The sequence below is a fragment of the Aegilops tauschii genome, chromosome 1 (assembly GCF_002575655.3).
Source record: "Aegilops tauschii subsp. strangulata cultivar AL8/78 chromosome 1, Aet v6.0, whole genome shotgun sequence".
Classification (NCBI taxonomy): Eukaryota; Viridiplantae; Streptophyta; class Magnoliopsida; order Poales; family Poaceae; genus Aegilops; species Aegilops tauschii.
Genome location: NC_053035.3, coordinates 448,007,972 through 448,028,656, shown reverse-complemented (window position 1 = coordinate 448,028,656; position 20,685 = coordinate 448,007,972). Strand labels below are relative to the sequence as shown.

General features: G+C 41.9%; 1 protein-coding gene and 1 long non-coding RNA gene across 5 annotated transcripts; both read right to left on the bottom strand.

Annotated features, from left to right (window-relative positions):
- Positions 1–4,190: 4,190 nt before the first annotated feature.
- On the bottom strand, positions 4,191–16,290 carry LOC109751067 (uncharacterized). Of its 4 annotated transcripts, XR_012186789.1 has the most exons (8): positions 15,983–16,272; positions 15,666–15,849; positions 14,697–14,764; positions 13,966–14,325; positions 13,285–13,878; positions 12,851–13,121; positions 12,262–12,505; positions 4,191–10,045 (listed from the first exon to the last, which is right to left on the bottom strand). It is a non-coding gene; the product is annotated as an uncharacterized lncRNA (long non-coding RNA). The 4 variants fall into 4 exon arrangements; XR_012186784.1 differs by having other exon boundaries at positions 14,697–15,849; positions 15,983–16,290; XR_012186785.1 differs by having other exon boundaries at positions 13,369–13,878; positions 14,697–15,849; positions 15,983–16,290.
- On the bottom strand, positions 13,615–14,073 carry LOC141038365 (E3 ubiquitin-protein ligase SINA-like 5). Its single transcript, XM_073506412.1, has 2 exons — positions 13,975–14,073; positions 13,615–13,878 (listed from the first exon to the last, which is right to left on the bottom strand). Exons 1-2 carry the CDS (start codon positions 14,071–14,073, stop codon positions 13,615–13,617), a joined length of 363 nt encoding a protein of 120 aa, XP_073362513.1.
- Positions 16,291–20,685: the final 4,395 nt, after the last annotated feature.

The window sequence follows — 20,685 nt, the reverse complement described above, 5'->3', positions numbered from 1 at the left end:
ATCCCCAAGCTTAGACGCTTGATACTTCTTTAAATATTATCTTGGGATGCCTTGGGCATCCCCAAGCTTGAGCTTTTGTGTCTCCTTAATTCCTCTCATATCACGGTCTCCCTAAATCTCAAAAGCTTCATCCACACAAAACACAACAAGGACTCGTGAGATAAGTTAGTATAAACCAATGCAAAAACCTTATCATACTCTACTATAGCAAATCACTAAAATCCTTATTCAACATTGCATACTAAATGCCTCCGCATATTTAATAGTCCTATCCTCAAATAGAATCATTAAAGAAGCAAACGTATGCAAACATAACAGCAATCTGCCAAAACAGTACGGTCTGTAAAGAATGCAAGATTCATCATACTTACCTAACTCCAAACATTATGAAAGAAAATTACCACTGTTGTAAATTTATCAGAGCTTATTATGCAAAAGGTTTCAACATTTTATCGCATTCTGACTTTTCTAGGGAATTTTTGCAACAGTGGTAAACTTTCTGTTTTCAAACAGCAACATGTAGACTTGTAAAATAAGCATAGTAAAGGCTATCATTGACATTTTTATTGAAAATAGAGATGCAAAACACTACTCTGAATAACATCAAGCAAATACTAACAAAAGAAAATGACGCTCCAAGCAAAACACATATCATGTGGTGAATAAAAATATAGCTCCAAGTAAAGTTACCGATGAACGAAGACGAAGGAGGGGATGCCTTCCGGGGCATCCCCAAGCTTAGGCTCTTGCCACTCCTTATTCCATAGTCCATCAAATCTTTACCCAAAACTTGAAAACTTTAAACACAAAACTTAACAGAAAACTCGTAAGCTCCGTTAGTATAAGAAAATAAATCACCACTTAGGTACTGTTGTGAACTCATTATAAATTCATATTGGTGTAATATCTACTATATTAAAACTTATCTATGGTTCATACCCTCCAATACCACTCATAGATTCATCAAAATAAGCAAACAACACATAGAAAACAGAATCTGTCAAAAACAGAACAGTCTGTAGTAATCTGCATCAAACGCAAACTTATGGAACTCAGAAAAATCTGCCAAAATAGGAAGACCTGTATAATTTGATTATTGATCTACTGCAATTGGAATCAGTATTTTATCACTTTCTGGTGATTTTTAACAATTGTTTTCGTGAGTAGAAAGTTTCTGTCTTTTTCAGCAAGATCAAATAATTATCATCCAAGAAGATCCTATAGGTCTTACTTGGCACAAACACTAATTAAAACATAAAACCACATATAACCAGAGGATAGATGATTTATTTATTACTAAACAGGAGCAAAAAGCAAAGAACAAAAATAAAATTGGGTTGCCTCCCAACAAGCGCTATCGTTTAACGCCCCTAGCTAGGCATGATGATTTCAATGATGCTCACATAAAAGATAAGAATTGAAACATAAGGAGATCATCATGAAACACATGGCAAGCACATTTAAGTCTAACCCACTTCCTATGCATAGGGATTTTGTGAGCAAACAACTTATGGGAACAATAATCAACTAGCATAGGAAGGCAAAACAAGCATAACTTTAAAACTTTAAGCACATAGAGAGGAAACTTGATATTATTGCAATTTCTACAAGCATATGTTCCTCCCTCATAATAATTTTCAGTAGCATCATGAATGAATTCAACCATATAAATATCACTAAAGGCACTCTTTTCATGAGCCACAAGCATAAAAAATTTACTACCCTCCACATAAGCAAAATTCTTCTCATTCGGAATAGTGGGAGTATCATAAGAGACTCGAATACTATAAATGGTTTCCACATTGAAAGAGTGAAGTTCAGAAAAAGGTTAATCATAATCATGACAAGTTTTATAGATATAATCATCACTTCTTTTTATAGCATAAGTATCATCACAATAATCATCATAGATAGCAACTTTGTTCTCATCATAATCGATTGAAACCTCTTCCAAGATAGTGGAATCATTACTAAATAAAGTCATGACCTCTCCAAATCCACTTTCATAATTGTCATAATAAGATTCAACATCCTCCAAATAAGTGGGATCATTACTTCCTAAAGTTGACACTCTTCCAAACCCACTTTCATCAATATAGTCATCATAAGTAAGAGGCATGCTATCATCATAACAAACTTGCATATCAAAACTTGGGAGGCTAGAAATAGCATCTTCATTAAACATAGCCTCCCCAAGCTTGGGATAAACATTAATTGCAGCAAATATATTCTCAAACATAGCATCCCCAAGCTTGGGCCTTTTCATATCATAAGCATAATCACTCTCATCATTAATAGTATGGATAGCACCAATAGTATAGCAATTATCATCATCACAATGAGTAATAGGAGCAACATCATTTGGGAGGGATACCTTTCTACCTTTGCTTCTCCGTCTTTTCTTTTTCTTCTTCACATCATGTGTGGGTTTAACCCTCTTTTTTGAGCTCCTTATTGATGAGATTGGTTGAATAGAAGGCTCCTCCTCGTTACCTGATTCATCATAAGAAATAATAGGACGATATTGGGAAGTCTCTTCCCTTTCATTAGTATTCTCTTCATCTTCTATTTGTTTTCTTTTCTTTATGTAATTCGCAATATAAGGATTTTCAATGCAACTCACCGCACAATACACAAAAATTTCTTCTAGATCAAAATTAAGAACTTTATAAAGGACAATTTCTGGAAGATCCTTAGTTACACGTTTCATTTCTTCATAACCCAAGAGCAAACTAAGTTCATTATGATGTGCAAGGGAAATCAAGTCATCATAATTTTTGGACACGATACGATCATGAAACAATTTGCATTGGTTATTGAAATGATCACGTTCATTGCAAAGTTCACAAGTAGGGCTAAGAATGTTTAAATTTTCAACACAAACATCTAGCCTTTCTTGCAACCATTTAGTTTCCAAATACTTATGCCTCTTGCAAAATCTATTTTCCCTAATTGGAGTGTACTTGCAAGCTCTATGCACTCCACAAAAGTCAACATGCTTATAAGAGACATTTTCATCATGACTAGTGCAATCTTCATTAGTACTATGGATATTCAAAGAGTTCATACTAACAACATTGCAATCATGCTCGTCATTCAAAGATTTAGTGCCAAACATTTTAATGCATTCTTCTTCTAACACTTTGGCACAATTTTCCTTTCCATCATACTCACGAAAGATATTAAAAAGACGAAGCGTATGAGGCAAACTCAATTCCATTTTTTTTGTAGTTTTCTTTTATAGACTAAACTAGTGATAAAACAAGAAACTAAAAGATTCGATTGCAAGATCTAAAGATATACCTTCAAGCACTCACCTCCCCGGCAACAGCGCCAGAAAAGAGCTTGATGTCTACTACACAACCTTCTTCTTGTAGACGTTGTTCGGCCTCCAAGTGCAGAGGTTTGTAGGACAGTAGCAAATTTCCCTCAAGTGGATGACCTAAGGTTTATCAATCTGTGGGAGGCATAGGATGAAGATGGTCTCTCTCAAGCAACCCTGCAACCAAATAGCAAAGAGTCTCTTGTGTCCCCAACACACCCAATACAATGGTAAATTGTATAGGTGCACTAGTTCGGCGAAGAGATGGTGATACAAGTGCAATAATGATAGTAGATATAGGTTTTTGTAATCTGAAAATATAAAAACAGCAAGTAACTAATGATAAAAGTGAGCACAAACGGTATTGCAATGCGTTGAAACAAGGCCTAGGGTTCATACTTTCACTAGTGCAAGTTCTCTCAACAATAATAACATAATTGGATCATATAACTATCCCTCAACATGCAACAAAGAGTCACTCCAAAGTCACTAATAGCGGAGAACAAACGAAGAGATTATGGTAGGGTACGAAACCACCTCAAAGTTATCCTTTCTGATCGATCTATTCAAGAGTCCGTAGTAAAATAACACGAAGCTATTCTTTCCGTTCGATCTATCATAGAGTTCGTACTAGAATAACACCTTAAGACACAAATCAACCAAAACCCTAATGTCACCTAGATACTCCAATGTCACCTCAAGTATCCGTGGGTATGATTATACGATATGCATCACACAATCTCAGATTCATCTATTCAAACCAACACAAAGTACTTCAAAGAGTGCCCCAAAGTTTCTACCGGAGAGTCAAGACGAAAACGTGTGCCAACCCCTATGCATAAGTTCAACCAAACCCGCAAGTTGATCACCAAAACATACATCAAGTGAATCACGTGATATCCCATTGTCACCACAGATAAGCACATGCAAGAAATACATCAAGTGTTCTTAAATCCTTAAAGACTCAATCCGATAAGATAACTTCAAAGGGAAAACTCAATCCATTACAAGAGATTAGAGGGGGAGAAACATCATAAGATCCAACTATAATAGCAAAGCTCGCGATACATCAAGATCGTATCACCTCAAGAACACAAGAGAGAGAGAGAGAGAGAGAGAGAGAGATCAAACACATAGCTACTAGTACATACCCTCAGCCCCGAGGGTGAACTACTCCCTCCTCGTCATGAGGGTACTGGTGAGGGATCCCCCCTCCGGCAGGGTGCTAGAACAGGGTCCCGATTGGTTTTTGGTGGCTACAGAGGCTTGCGACGGCGGAACTCCCGATCTATTCTGTTTCCCGATGTTTTTAGGGTATATGGACATATATAGGCGAAAGAAGTCGGTCAGGGGAGCCACGAGGGGCCCACGAGGGTGGGGGCGCGCCCAGGGGGCAGGCGCGCCTCCCTGACTCGTGGCCACCTCGAAGCTTCCTTGACTTCAACTCCAAGTCTCCTGGATCACGTTCGTTCCAAAAATCACGCTCCCGAAGGTTTCATTCCGTTTGGACTCCGTTTGATATTCCTTTTCTGCGAAACACTGAAACAAGGGGAAAACAGAAACTGGCACTGGGCTCTAGGTTAATAGGTTAGTCCCAAAAATAATACAAAAGAGTTTAATAAATCCCATAAACATCCAAAACAGATAATATAATAGCATGAATACTTCATAAATTATAGATACGTTGGAGACGTATCAGTGCACGAGGTGCCCACGAGGCAGGGGCGCGCCCAGGGGGGTAGGGCGCGCCCTCCACCCTCGTGGAAGCCTCGTGTCCTTCCCGGACTACTTATTTTCCTATTTTCTTAAATATTCCAAAACGGAGAAAAATTGCCATTAGAATTGTTTTGGAGTCGGTTTACTTACCGTACCACATACCTATTCCTTTTTGGAGTCTGAAACGTGCTGGAAGGTGTCTCTTATGTATTCCTCCGGGGTTACGGTTTCAATAATATTGGTTTCAACATTTATAGGATTACCTGAAATATAACGTTTGATTCTTTGACCGTTCACCACCTTCGGATTTGTGCCTTCGAAGTTGTTGATTTTTATAGCACCGGAACGATAGACCTCCTCGATAACGTAAGGACCTTCCCACTTACAGAGAAGTTTTCCTGCAAAAAATCTTAAGCGGGAATTGTATAGCAATACATAATCACCTACATTAAACTCACGCTTTTGTATCCTTTTGTCATGCCATCTTTTAACCTTTTCTTTTATAGCACCGGAACGATAGACCTCCTCGATAACGTAAGGACCTTCCCATTTACAGAGAAGTTTTCCTGCAAAAAATCTTAAGCGAGAATTGTATAGCAATACATAATCACCTACATTAAACTCACGCTTTTGTATCCTTTTGTCATGCCATCTTTTAACCTTTTCTTTAAACAGCTTGGCATTCTCATAGGCCAGGGTTCTCCATTCATCAAGTGAGCTAATGTCAAAAAGCCTCTTCTCACCGGCAAGTTTGAAATCATAATTGAGCTCTTTAATGGCCCAATATGCCTTATGTTCTAGTTCGAGAGGTAGGTGACATGCTTTTCCATAAACCATTTTATACGGAGACATACCCATAGGATTTTTATATGCAGTTCTATAGGCCCATAATGCATCATCAAGTTTCTTGGACCAATTCTTTCTAGATCTATTAACAGTCTTTTGCAAAATTAATTTGAGCTCTCTATTACTCAATTCTGCTTGACCACTAGACTGCGGGTGATAAGGGGATGCAATTCTATGATTAACATCATAATTAGCAAGCATCTTACGAAAAGCACCATGAATAAAATGTGAACCACCATCAGTCATTAAATATCTAGGGACTCCAAACCTCGGAAAAATAACTTCTTTAAGCATCTTAATAGAGGTGTTATGATCAACACTACTAGTTGGAATAGCTTCTACCCACTTAGTAACGTAATCAACAGCAACTAAGATATGTGTATACCCATTAGAGGAAGGAAACGGTCCCATGTAATCAAAGCCCCAAACATCAAATGGTTCAATAACAAGTGAATAATTATGGGTATTTCTTGACGTCTACTAATATTACCAATTCTTTGACATTCATCACAAGATAAGACAAACTTACGGGCATCTTTGAAGAGAGTAGGCCAATAAATACCTTATGTGCAGTTCTATCTCCAGCGCGGTGTCCTCCATAAGCTTCGGAGTGACACTTGCATAGGATCTGTTCCTGTTCATGCTCAGGTACACAACGTCTAATAACACCATCTACTCCTTCTTTATAAAGGTGTGGGTCATCCCAGAAGTAATGCCTTAAATCATAGAAAAACTTTCTCTTTTGCTGGTATGTGAAACTAGGCGGTATAAATTTAGCAGCAATGTAATTAGCATAATCAGCATACCATGGAGCAGTACGAGAAGCATTTATGACAGCTAATTGTTCATTGGGAAAGCTATCATCAATCAGTAGTGGGTCATCAAGAACATTCTCTAACCTAGACAAGTTGTCTGCAACGGGGTTCTCGGCTCCCTTTCTATCAATAATATGCAAATCAAATTCTTGTAGCAAGAGAACCCATCTAATAAGTCTAGGTTTAGCATCTTTCTTTTCCATAAGATATTTAATAGCAGCATGATCAGTGTGAATAGTTACTTTAGAATCAACAATATAAGGTCTGAACTTATCACAAGCAAAAACAACTCCTAAGAATTCTTTTTCAGTAGTGGCATAATTTCTCTGGGCACTGTCTAGAGTTTTACTAGCATATTGAATAACATTTAATTTCTTATCAACTCTTTGCCCTAGAACAGCACCTACAACATAATCACTAGCATCACACATAATTTCAAAGGGTAAATTCCAATCAGGTGGCTGAACAATAGGTGCAGAAATCAATGCTTTCTTAAGTATTTCACATGCTTCTACACAATCATCATCAAAGACAAAAGGTATATCTTTTTGTAATAGGTTAGTCAGAGGCCGGGAGATTTTTGAGAAGTCTTTAATGAACCTCCTATAAAAACCGGCATGACCAAGGAAGCTTCTTATACCTTTAATGTCCTTGGGACACGGCATCTTTTCAATAGCATCAACTTTAGCTTTGTCAACTTCAATACCTCTTTCCGAAATTTTGTGCCCCAAGACAATACCTTCATTAACCATAAAGTGGCACTTCTCCCAATTCAAGACAAGGTTAGTTTCTTCACATCTCTGCAAAACTCGATCAAGGTTGCTCAAGCAATCATCAAAAGAGGATCCACAAACAGAGAAATCATCCATGAAAACCTCACAAATCTTTTCACAAAAGTCAGAGAATATAGCCATCATGCATCTTTGAAAGGTAGCAGATGCATTACATAAACCAAAAGGCATACGTCTATAAGCAAAGGTACCGAAAGGGCAAGTAAAAGTGGTCTTTTCTTGATCATCAGCTGACACAGGTATTTGAGAGAAACCAGAGTAACCATCTAGAAAGCAAAAATGTGTATGTTTGGATAATCTTTCTAGCATTTGATCAATGAAAGGAAAAGGGTAATGATACTTTTTAGTAGCTTTATTTAATTTGCGGAAAGCAATTACCATCCTATAACCTGTAATAATTCTTTGCGGAATCAATTCATCTTTATCATTAGGAACGACAGTAATACCTCCCTTTTTAGGGACACAATGGACGGGACTTACCCACTGACTATCAGCAACGGGATAAATTATACCTGCTTCAAGGAGCTTTAATATTTCCTTTCTTACAACTTCTTTCATCCTAGGATTTAGCCGTCGTTGGTGATCAATAACTGGTTTGGCGTCTTTCCCCAAATTTATTTTGTGTTTTCATAGAGTGGGACTAATGCCCTTCAGATCATCAAGAGTATATCCAATAGCAGCACGGTGCTTCTTCAGAGTTTTCAATAATTTCTCTTCTTCATGCTCTGAAAGGTTAGCACTAATAATAACAGGATATATCTTCTTTTCATCAAGATAAGCATATTTAAGAGTATCAGGCAATGGTTTAAGCTCAAACATGGGATCACCCTTGGGTGGAGGAGGATCCCCTAGGATTTCAACAGGCAAGTTGTGTTTCAAAATAGGTCCTTGTTTAAAGAATACTTAATCTATTTCCCTTCTTTCATTCATGAACATATCATTTTCATGGTCTAGCAAATATTGTTCTAAAGGATCACTAGGAGGCACGTCAATAGAAGCAAGACCAATAATTTCATATTTACTAGGCAATTCCTCGTCACGGGGTTGTCTACGAAATTTAGCAAAATTAAACTTATGAGACATATCACCCAAACCAATAGTAATAGTATCCTTTTCGCAGTCTATCCTAGCATTAACAGTGTTCAAGAAGGGTCTTCCAAATATAATGGGACAAAAGCTATCTTGTGGGAAACCAAGAACAAGAAAATCAGCAGGATATTTAACCTTCCCACACAAGACTTCAACATCTCTAACAATCCCAATCGGTGAAATAGTATCTCTATTGGCAAGCTTAATTGTAACATCAATTTCCTCTATCTCAGCAGGTGCAATATCATGCATAATTTCTTTGTATAAAGAATGAGGTATTGCACTAGCACTAGCACCCATATCACATAAGCCATGATAACAATGATCTCGTATTTTAACAGAAACTAGTAGAATGCCCGTGCGTTGCCACGGGCTTTTTAAAAACTTACTTATTGCATATATAAACATAATGCATGTCAAATTTCAGATGTGTAGAAAAATTGAATTCCGCTTTAATTGCAATATATTTAGATTAAAAAAATGTAATTGAACGACCTATACTAACTCATCTGATGCACAAAATAAAAGAATGTCGTTCAAGAATATAGAACAGTTTTGCACTGCATTACAAACGATAGATAACACCTGGAAGTGTTTCTATACATGTGCTATCTACTCCCTCCATTCCTAAATATAAGTCTTTTTCAAGATTCCAGTGCGGACTACATACGAAGAAATAGTTTAACATGTTTATATATTTGGAGTATTAAATACTTCAAACAAAAGGCAAACAAGCCATTACGTTTGCCCACATAGAATTAAATATCTGAACCATAAATTTCACATATTAACAGATGAGATTTAAAAAAATGTAGCGTTACTTATAAATATTACCATGTACAAATAGTTTAACATGTCACATATCATTCTAAAAAAAAGTACAGATAGATCAATGCCTTTCTATGGTAGCCATCTTATGGTAGACTAAAAAAAGAATCCAAATAAAAAAAAGACCCTAAGAAAGAGTCTAATCAAAATACATGTGATTATGTTCAATACCAAATGGAGAAGTCGGACTCCTGCTTCTTTCTTATAACTTACTCAGCTCTTTAAAAAAAAACTTTGTGTACTTTGATTGGAAAATAGATTTGTAGTATACATACCAGAAAAAACGGGGCAAAGATCAATTGGTCTAGATTATAATGGTTGAGATCTAAAGTCTAATAATACTCCCTCCGCCCGAAAATACTTGTCATCAAAATGGACAAAAAAGAATGTATCTAGAACTAAAATACGTCTAGATATGTCTTCTTTTGTCCATTTTGATGACAAGTATTTCTGAACGGAGGGAGTAGTTATGTATCATGTAATTTTTTGGAAGGTAAAAAAAAATTAGTTTTAGTTCTTCGCCTTCTGGGCAAAGGCCGTGACGCAAGACCCTTAGGTTCTTGTCGCTAGTCCTGGCCTTCTCCTTCCTGAGCCAAGCAAAGGAAGCAAGCAAACGAACCGGGCGATGCAGTGTTGAGCTACACAGGAAGAGCAAGTCAGGGGAGGAAATCCAAACCAGATCAAAGCACAAAATCGGTAAATAAGCCATCCATCTCACTGGTCCTGTCTACAAAAGCAATTTTCCTCATGTCCCAGGTTGGCAACCAATTTGTTCCACATACCAACACGAACCTCGAGCCAGAGCCTAAGATACCAATGTAAGATCTCTGAAATAATTATAGGAAATGGACATTGTAGGTTTTAAATAATGCTAAATTGCACGGTAAAACTCAGGAGCGTGTATTATTTCTTCTTGATATTCCTCAAAATTAAATTCATCTGTTGAACTAAGAGATACAAAATAAGGCATCAATTTGAGAAATCCAAACGATGAGGATGAGCCATCTAGCATAACGCGTACGCGCACACACACATAGAGAGAAGAAAAGCAAAGCATGAAGGAAGAGAAGTGAATATAAATCACACATCCATAAGGTTGACTACATGGGAAAGTTGTACTTGAAATACATCCATAAGGAAGTTGACTAAAAGGTGAACAATCTACTAAAAAATATGCATATATATTTTTACGATAAAGGGTGTTTTATTGACTCATAATATAGCATCGAGGGATACAATTACAATGAGCCACACCCGGCCTCTGCATAACTTGGATGCACACAGCCAACACACACCAAAGGATCACGTTGGCAAAAAGCTAAGTCATACAAGACCGAATTTATGCCTAAGTGAAAAGTAAAAGAAAGAAAAAAGAAGTCATGAAGCGATACAACAGCGATTGACGATGTACAACGATAACCATCGGCACCAACTATGTCATGAGAACACAAGGACCACGAAAACGGTTCTTCAAAAGTGACGCCTCCAAGTCAGACAGTAGGTTTTCACCCTGAAGATCAAGTCCGACCAAATTCCAAGCAATGCCTTCGTCAAGGTAACGACGCCAAAAATGCCGTCATTGCCAGGCATAACCGATAAGAGGCTAGACCTAGGGTTTTCACCCTGGAGCTCAAGACCAGGTACTCGAGATGCACCACCCAATCGAATCCGTCCTGTGTTATCTCATCCACTTGCCACTGAGCCCAGTTGTTGCAAACACGCACTGACCTGACGGCAGGTGAGCATGCCCACATGAGCAAGCAACTAAACCGCTACAAGAGCTGCTCACCACGACACGATAGACATTGACGGAAGAGGAAGGTGACTGGCACCGCTTAAATCCCAATGGGATGCTCGAGAGGCCAAGTACTATCTTCCGAGGAGCAACTGATGGCTAATCTGAATTAGACAACACCACCATGGGTCGCCACAAGCTCCATCGTCCTTGCCCATGAAGGCCCAGATCCACGGCACGACGCCTCCTTGCCGGCGGCACGGGTGACGGCTGCGGCAACCGCTACTTGTTCATCGACACATCCCATCCAGCCCCTATGCGGGAGAGGGGGACCACCAGCCGCGTCGGTCCATGACGAGCTGGCTCTCCATGACGGGATGCAGGGAGGCGGTGGCTCCCTTTCCTCTGCCGCACGCAACGAGGCAGCGATTACTGCAGATCCATGTCGCCATTGCAACCAGCACCTCCATTGCGTCAAGTTACTGGTCGCACAAGGTCTCATGCTGTCCGAAACGCATCACGGACAGAGCCCCCCCCCCCCCCCCCCGGCCGCCGCAGGTTGCAAGGGCCAGCCCGCCGGAGCTGGCCGGCGGCGGCGGCGAGGGACGGGCACACAGAGGATGCCCCGAGAAAAGTGGATCGACTCACTTCCTGTGTCGCCCACGCGGACGACGCGGGGGCAGTTTCTCTTTATGCACAAATCGATTTCTCATCGTAACAACATGAAGGAGAAACTCAACCAAGCAAAACAGAAAAGAGAAACAAGATATAAAAACATGACTAAACCATACGTCACTTCAATGCAAATTAGGGATGATCGTGAGCATCCCACATTCACCCAAATGACTACATAAACACATAGTGGATGTAGCATTTGTCTTACCAAGATAAACGAAAACAGAGACCTGATCATTGTTGCTCAAATCGGTAGCTTTTTTATACTGGAAAAAGCCTTTCCATTAACCAACAACCATAGCTAAATCATTGTTCATGCACCTTGCCAAGTAGAACAAACATTTGCTTGCCAAACAAAGCTCAGGGTTTGCATATTAAGCTGCAGTGCATTGGGCAACAGACAAGCAATTGGGTATTATTAATTGATGAGACTGTAGTATGTACCTCAGGTGTAGCATGGGCAGAAGAAGTTCCGACAGACGGTGGAGCACGGACAGATAGATTTCCAGCAAAGTCGATGGTGTATAAGCACGCGATGTTGGTAACTTGCGGCACGATTATATTGGGCAAGCAACTTGCGATGTGATCTATTTGCTTCCGGTCGAGGGGTTCCATAGAACCAAGAAACACACCGGACTTCTCTTTTGGTGTCATATAAATCCCCATACATACTGAAGAAGGAAGTTTCCTAAAGAGAAGTAAGTTTATTTCAGAAAGAATGTGTAGCAAAAGCTGTTCGCTCTTTATAAGAAAGTGGCCAAGTGCAATGTGTGCCTCGGTTCTTCAATACTTGTATGCCACACATGAATATATTGGATGTTTGACTGAAAGTTAAGACTTGCAGGTCAATACATATCATTAAAATCTCTAAGATTTATGTTATAACCTACTGGTAGATTTTGAGATTAAAGGTGAGATTAAGAGCATATGCCCTTCTGTTTCAATACCACTAAATTGTGTCTCAGTCTTTTGTGGGTAGCATCGAGAGTAAAAGACCAACGAGTGCAAGAATTGGAACATAGAAGAATCTTACCTGGGCATGATGCCATCAGGTTCTATGCCAAGATCGAGGTAGTAGAGCTCCCTCAATCTCTCTTGCCAAGCCCTCCCTTTGACCATCAATAGAACAGTCGCTCTCGCTTGCCCTGCTTTTGAAATCTCCTTCTGCACCGCTGCAGATCAGTTGGCAGCATAGGCCAAGCTCTCCCACCTATCATCACGTTGAGCGCATCTATGCTTACTTCCCTTGTATCATCACAACGGATGCTATAAATTTGCTTGTGTCCTTGTCATAAATCTGAGTTCTGCACAATATGAAAAAGAAAGAAAGTCTGTTAATACAACATAATGATAGTTCCAAGGAAACATGTACTACGCCGAAACTGGCCATGATAGTACGGATGTCATGTGGATGGACGTAATTGTGCAGGAATAACCGGGAAGAGTACTCGGATATCGACAACCCACCGGAGAGATCAGTGCACCCTACTTTAAACGTAGTTTCCTGGTGTCGCCACGGTGGTTGATCTTGCAGCAGTACCTGAGTCTTACCTCGAACTCCAAAGAACATGGCGCCGCCGACAACGCCCGAGGATGCAGGGAGAGCATGGAGACCGCTCGGCCAAACGGGTTCAACGCCACGTTCAGCAGGAACAGGTACTGCCGGCATTGGGCACGGGCCGAGAAGGCGTTGAAGCCGTCATAGAGCTGGACCTCGATGCACGCCCAGGCCCAAGCTCGGTCATGCACGGCCACCCGTGCGTGTCGGCAAAGTGGTCCAGGAGTGCCGCCGTGGAGCTAGCGAAACCGCAGTCTGCCTGCGGGCAATAGCACGGCGTCGTGAGGGCACGCCTTGAGGTGGTCGGGGTGGTCATAGTAGGCCGGCGTGGCAGTGCAGCCGTGGGCGGCGTTGGCGCACGGCACCCGGATGGACTCTGTTAGCCTCTCCAGTGCGATGTTCCAGCGATAGCCGCCGGTCAACCGGATGTGACACACACGGCACCTCCTTGCCGCCACCATCTTGTCGTGGCACCGCGAGGATATGGTATGACCGACGCCACACTGCACCCGAGCAGAAATGATGTTCCAGTGTTATTGGTACACAAACTTGTAATGGATCGGCCTAGGATGGACGACGAGCGTACGCACCTAGAAGACTGGTGGCTTGAGAGGGAGGTAGCAGATGCCGCAGTTGAGGGTATCGTCGCCATCCACTATCACGTTTGCGAGCGCCATGCGCTTCGCCGCCGGCTCCATCGTACCTGGAACCCGAGATTGCCGTCGTTGTTCTTGTTCTTCTTCTCTTGTTTTTTTCCTATGGAAATACTAACATCGTCTCCTCCCTCGTCGGAGGTCTCGGGCCAACACCTTGAATCCGCGGGCGCTCCTCGTGATGCCACAAACCCTCGCCGCCGACTGCCTCACACGGATGGCCGTCCCATCCCGCATCCTGACCTTGTACCGCACTGCCGACACCAGCACCACCGATCACCGTTCCCAGCCCCATCGCTGCCATCACAAATTAAATAGGTACATAAATGCTTTCATCATGAGGTTTATTTGTCATGATAGGTATATGCATGTGTGTTGCACCGGAAGTTGATTTTTTTAAGCAACAGGGGAACATATGGGCACACATCATGATGCAAATCAAATAACAAAAAGGAGATTATGTTTTGGTTATGAAGCATAGAGCTTCTGACAACTTTGTCCTGAGATATACTAAAGCCAAAGAATATCATAGAGGGAAATCAAATTATCTGAACGACATGATGTTATTTCACAAAATAAGTTAAATTTACATTTAAATTTTAAAATTACCAATTGGTCATCTTTACATGTAAATAAAAAGGTGGGAGTCAATATTACAATACGCTTACCAAAAATGTTCCTCTACAAAAAATTATCATGAAGAATCACCTGCCAAGAATAAAAACTGAGAGCAAGTCTGCAAAATAACAAATTGTTAACAATACATTCAGTAATATAAATCTCACTGTTCTTGCACACCCTTCAGAGCATACCAATTTTTCCCTTCAGACTATACTCTCGTCTATGAACAGAAAAAGAAAACCATAGAAACTAAGTTCAAGTCTGCAGAATAACACAAAGAATCACTAACAGTTCAGTACCATGTGAATGGAGACATACCATACCATCCTTTTTACCTTCTGACTGCACTTCTATTTGTGAGAATTCCAGTAAGTAGATGGCAATTTAGCAAAATACAACCATTGGAATATGGGAAGCCGTATAAACTGAATTATGTAGATAATATCACATGTGCATTATTGGCCTCTCAGATGGAACAAAACTGAATACTACCCAAAACAACACACAAATCTGACTAACAATTTTAAATTTTCATATCTCTCCTATACTACCTAATAAATTCAAGTTGTATACACCTTTTTCAATTGCACAAAAATTTAATTCAGTTTCTAAAGTCTGCAATACCCCCATAATTCTAAACAGTCTGCAATACCCCCATTACTAACTCTAGTTCAGCAAATCCCTGAGGAAGAGTCATTGGTGAGGATGGGCTAACTCCGCTATATACCATAACTATTCTCAACTACCATATCCAGAAAAAGTATTGTCAATTTGAGAGGATACCGAAATTGAGTTACAAATAGAAATAACAAAAGTAAAATGTCAAGCATAAGTAGTCTATTCAGAGGAATCATTCCCAAAAGAAATTCTGAGCTGAACACCAGAGCACAGCGAGTTGTGACAACTCACATCCCAAATGATAGCAGATTTATTTAAACTGCCAGTAGCATCACAGTACAGACGTTAAAACCAGTAGCATTATAGGAACACTGTACAGTCAGTTCCTGCATGCATACCTGCCGGTAACCTTGGTACCATCACCGCTCACACTCCTCTGTATGTCCTTCATCGTCATCTTTCCTTCGTCAAACAAATCCAGCAAACGCACACAATCGAATCACCTAATGCTTCGGCAACTCCAACAGCACGTTGTTGCTCCAAGCAATCAGTGAACACCACGGAGAGGGGCGTACTTGGATCCTAAACTCCAAGCAAACAATTAATTAAGATCCCTTGCACACACACACACACACACCGAGAGAGAGAGAGAGAGAGAGAGAGAGAGAGAGAGAGAGATCAGGGTATCCCAGGGTGAGGGATGAGAGGAGCTGACCTACGGAGCGCGGCGCCAGCAGGTTTGGGGATCGCGAGCAGGCGGCCTTCATCCGCGGCAGCGTGCGTGGGCGAGCAGGGGATCGGCGGCGGCGGCGATCCAGAACTGATGACGAGGGCGAGATCCGGCGGGGTCTTCTCGAGTCGTCCGCCAGCGGCGAGATCCGACGGGGCCGATGGGATCGAGAGACGCGGCGGCGGCGACTCCCCTCGGACGGCGGCGGCCACGAACGATGGGATCGAGAGGAGTGGGCAAGGAAGGTTGGGCTGGATGGAGTATTTTTTTTCTGGGTGCGGGGTTTTTTGCGTGGCTGCGTGGGATGGGGTGGGGTGCGGAAAAACCAGTCGAAAAAAAACTGGTTGAAAAAAACCAGTCGAAAAAAAACCAGACGAAAGTGGGGGGACTATTCAACCAACTCGTCCATTAGGAGTAGAGATAAGAGGCATGCCTACCACAGGTCTATGTTTATCTTTAGCACCAGGTTTAGCAATTCTAGCAGTCTCATCACAGAAGTAAATAACATGTCCATCGATATTATCAGCCAAAAGATCTTTAACCATAGCGATATTAGGTTCAACTTTAACTTGCTCAGGAGGTTTGTGTGTCCTAATATTACTTTTGTTGACTACAGTTGAAGCTTCAGCATGATCCTTTATTCTAACAGGGAAAGGTGGTTTCTCAACATAAGCAGTAGGAACGACAGGATCATTATAAGTGATGGTCTTTTCTTCAACTTTAATAGGTGCAACTACTTTTACTTCAGTGGGAGGATTATATTTAAACCACTTCTCCTTAGGGATCAACATGAGTAGCAAAAGATTCACAGAAAGAAGCTACTATCTCAGAGTCAAGTCCATATTTAGCGCTAAATTCACGGAAAACATCGGTATCCATAAAAGATTTAACACAATCAAAATTCGGTGTTATACCTGACTCCTTACCTTCGTCGAGATCCCAATCTTCAGAGTTGCATTTAATTCTTTCCAATAAATCCCATTTGAATTCAATAGTCTTCATCATAAAAGAGCCAGTACAAGAAGTATCAAGCATGGAGCGATTATTGAGTGAGAGCCGAGCATAAAAATTTTGAATAATCATTTCTCTTGAGAGCTCATGATTGGGGCATGAATATAACATTGACTTAAGCCTCCCCCAAGCTTGAGCGATGCTTTCTCCTTCGCGAGGCCAAAAATTATATATATAATTACGATCACGATGAACAAGATGCATCGGATAAAACTTCTGACGAAATTCCAATTTCAATCGTTTGTAGTCCCATGATCCCATATCATCACATATCCTATACCGTGTAAATGCCTCTCCCTTCAAAGATAAAGGGAAGACCTTCTTCTTGATAACATCATCGGGCATACCTGCAAGCTTAAATAATCCACAAACTTCATCCACATAGATTAAGTGTAAATCGAGATGCAATGTTCCATCTCCTGCAAAAGGATTGGCTAGCAGTTTCCCTATCAGACCCGAAGGAATTTCAAAGTAAACATTTTCAGTAGGTTCAGTAGGTTGAGGGGTAGCTAATTGTGGTTCCGGACGAGGTGAAGATACCCCGAACAAGCCCCTCAAAGGATTGTTTTCCATAGTAACAAGTGACAGTAAATTTCAGCACACTATATAAATTTTTCATTACCAAATTCCACCTACCAAAGGCGCTTCACTCCCCGGCAACGGCGCCAGAAAAGAGTCTTGATGACCCACAAGTATAGGGGATCTATCGTAGTCCTTTCGATAAGTAAGATTGTCGAACCCAACGAGGAGCAGAAGGAAATGATAAGTGGTTTTCAGCAAGGTATTCTCTGCAAGCACTAAAATTATCGGTAACAGATAGTTTTGTGATAAGGTAATTTGTAATGGGTAACAAGTAACAAGTGTAAATAAAGTGCAGCAAGATGGACCAATCCTTTTTGTAGCAAAGGACAAGCCTGGACAAACTCTTATATGAAGGAAAACGCTCCCGAGGACACATGGGAATTATCGTCAAGCTAGTTTTCATCATGCTCATATGGTTCGCGTTCGTTACTTTGATAATTTGGTATGTGGGTGGACCGGTGCTTGGGTTCTGTCCTTTCTTGGACAAACATCCCACTTATGATTAACCCCTATTGCAAGCATCCGCAACTACAAAAGAAGTATTAAGGTAAACCTAACCATAGCATGAAACATATGGATCCAAATCAGCCCCTTACGAAGCAACTCATAAACTAGGGTTTAAGCTTCTGTCACTCTAGCAACCCATCATCTACTTATTACTTCCCAATGCCTTCCTCTAGGCCCAAACAATGGTGAAGTTTCATGTAGTCGACGTTCACATAAGCCCACTAGAGGAAAGACAACATACATCTCATCAAAATATCTAACGAATACCAAATTCACATGACTACTAATAGCAAGACTTCTCCCATGTCCTCAGGAACAAACGTAACTACTCACAAATCATATTCATGTTCATAATCATAGGGGTATTAATATGCATAATGGATCTGAACATATGATCTTCCACCAAATAAACCAACTAGCATCAACTACAAGGAGTAATCAACACTACTAGCAACCCACAGGTACCAATCTGAGGCTTTGGGACAAAGATTGGATACAAGAGATGAACTAGGGTTTGAGAGGAGATGGTGCTGGTGAAGATGTTGATGGAGATTGACCCCCTCCCGATGAGAGGACCGTTGGTGATGACGATGGCGATGATTTCCCCCTCCCGGAGGGAAGTTTCCCCGGCAGAACAGCTCTGCCGGAGCCCTAGATTGGTTCTGCCAAGGTTCCGCCTCGTGGCGGCGGAGTTTCTTCCAGAAAGCTTGCTTATGATTTTTTTTTCAGGGTAAATGACTTCATATAGCAGAAGATGGGCACCGGAGGCCTGCCAGGGGGCCCACGAGGCAGGGGGCGCGCCCCCACCCTCGTGGCCAGGGTGTGGGCCCCCTCTGGTACTTTCTTTTGTCGTATTTTTTATTAATTCCAAAAATGACTTCCGTGAAGTTTCAGGACTTTTGGAGCTATGCAGAATAGGTCTCTAATATTTGCTCCTTTTCCAGCCCAGAATTCCAGCTGCCGACATTCTCCCTCTTCATGTAAACCTTGTAAAATAAGAGAGAATAGGCATAAGTATTGAGACATAACAGGTAATAACAGCCCATAATGCAATAAATATCGATATAAAAGCATGATGCAAAATGGACGTATCATCGAGCTAGAGCTAGAGCTCTCGAGACCGAGATGACTTCTCTCCTTAGTGATATTACATATGATCCTCTCGAGACATGGCTACTACCTAAGTCCGAGATGTTGTGCATGATTAGGTACCAAGAGGACCCTCCCGAAGATGCACGTGAAGACGGACAAGCCACAAAGTCCACGGATGAAGAGGAACGCCGAAAGGAGAACAAGGCAGCTCCAGGACCCGGACATCCGGCCCCGATCCCGGACGTCCGGCCGCTGAAGACATCGGCTACAACAGCATTCCAGCCGCCGAACACCTACAGCCCCCGGACATCCGGCCCCGGCCCGGACATCCGGCCCGGCCCGGAAATCCGGCCCCAACGCCCGGATATCCGGACAAGCTGCATCCAGAGGACAGAAGAGAAGCCACGCCAGCCCGGACATCCGGCTCCTCCCCACGGCCCGGACATCCAGCCCCTCCAGCCCGGACATCCGGCCACCCATGAACATCCGGACATCCGGCCCGATGCCCGGACGTCCGACCCCGTCTGTCTGCGCATAGTAAAGGGCCGAAGCCCATGTACCCTTTCACCCCCCCCCCTAGACTATATATACTCTCCTCCTACCTACATTTTAGGGTTAGCAAAGTGGTAGCTCATTAGAGATAGAGCTTTGCTCATCCATTACGGATCTACTCCACGAGAGAGACCGCGGCCCATCTTCAGAGAAGATCCCTTTGGATTCAAGACCTCCTCGCGGAGAAGACCATCAAGACCTCCTCACGGAGAAGAACCGGTTACACTTTGTATCGTCCGTTGTTGATCGTGGACCGTGTGATCTCTATGTGTACTTGGATCTAGCATATGTGTGACTATTTCTTGTTGGTTTAGTGATTCTCTCATGTTTCCCCTCGTGTTCTTCGTGTTCTTCGCGGGATCCACTCCTTTCGTGAAAGATCGGCAATCTAGGGTTCCACCCTACATCATCTTGGTATCTAGAGCCACGTTGATCACGATTTCGGAGCCTCCCCATTGTGTTTCTAGCCTTGTTTTTGTTGATTTTATCCCTAATTCGAAAATTCCCCACAAAAATAGCCCCAAAATTATTTTTGTGATTTGTTGGTGTGATGAAGTTTTGTTGGATTTGATCCGCGGATTTCGTGTGTTGCACGTAGATCTAGCTTTCCATCCACTTTTCCCCAATTTCTATCCACAAATTCCTCCGAATTTGCCCGGATTTGACCTCTCCATGCAGTGTTCATCACGTTCGTCCACGGATCCAGAGCCCGGACATCCGGCCCGACCGCCCGGACATCCGTCCATCAAGCCCGGACATCCGGCCCCTGGCAGCAACATCTCCATCCACCGCCCCGTTTTCCGTCCATATTTCGCCAAAATTTCTTCCGGTGCCCACATACACTTCCGCATACCACCACCACTTCCGCATAGCACCGACATATACCACATACACCACCATCGCTTACCACTACCAACTCTGACAATTTTGTCTCGTTATGTCTT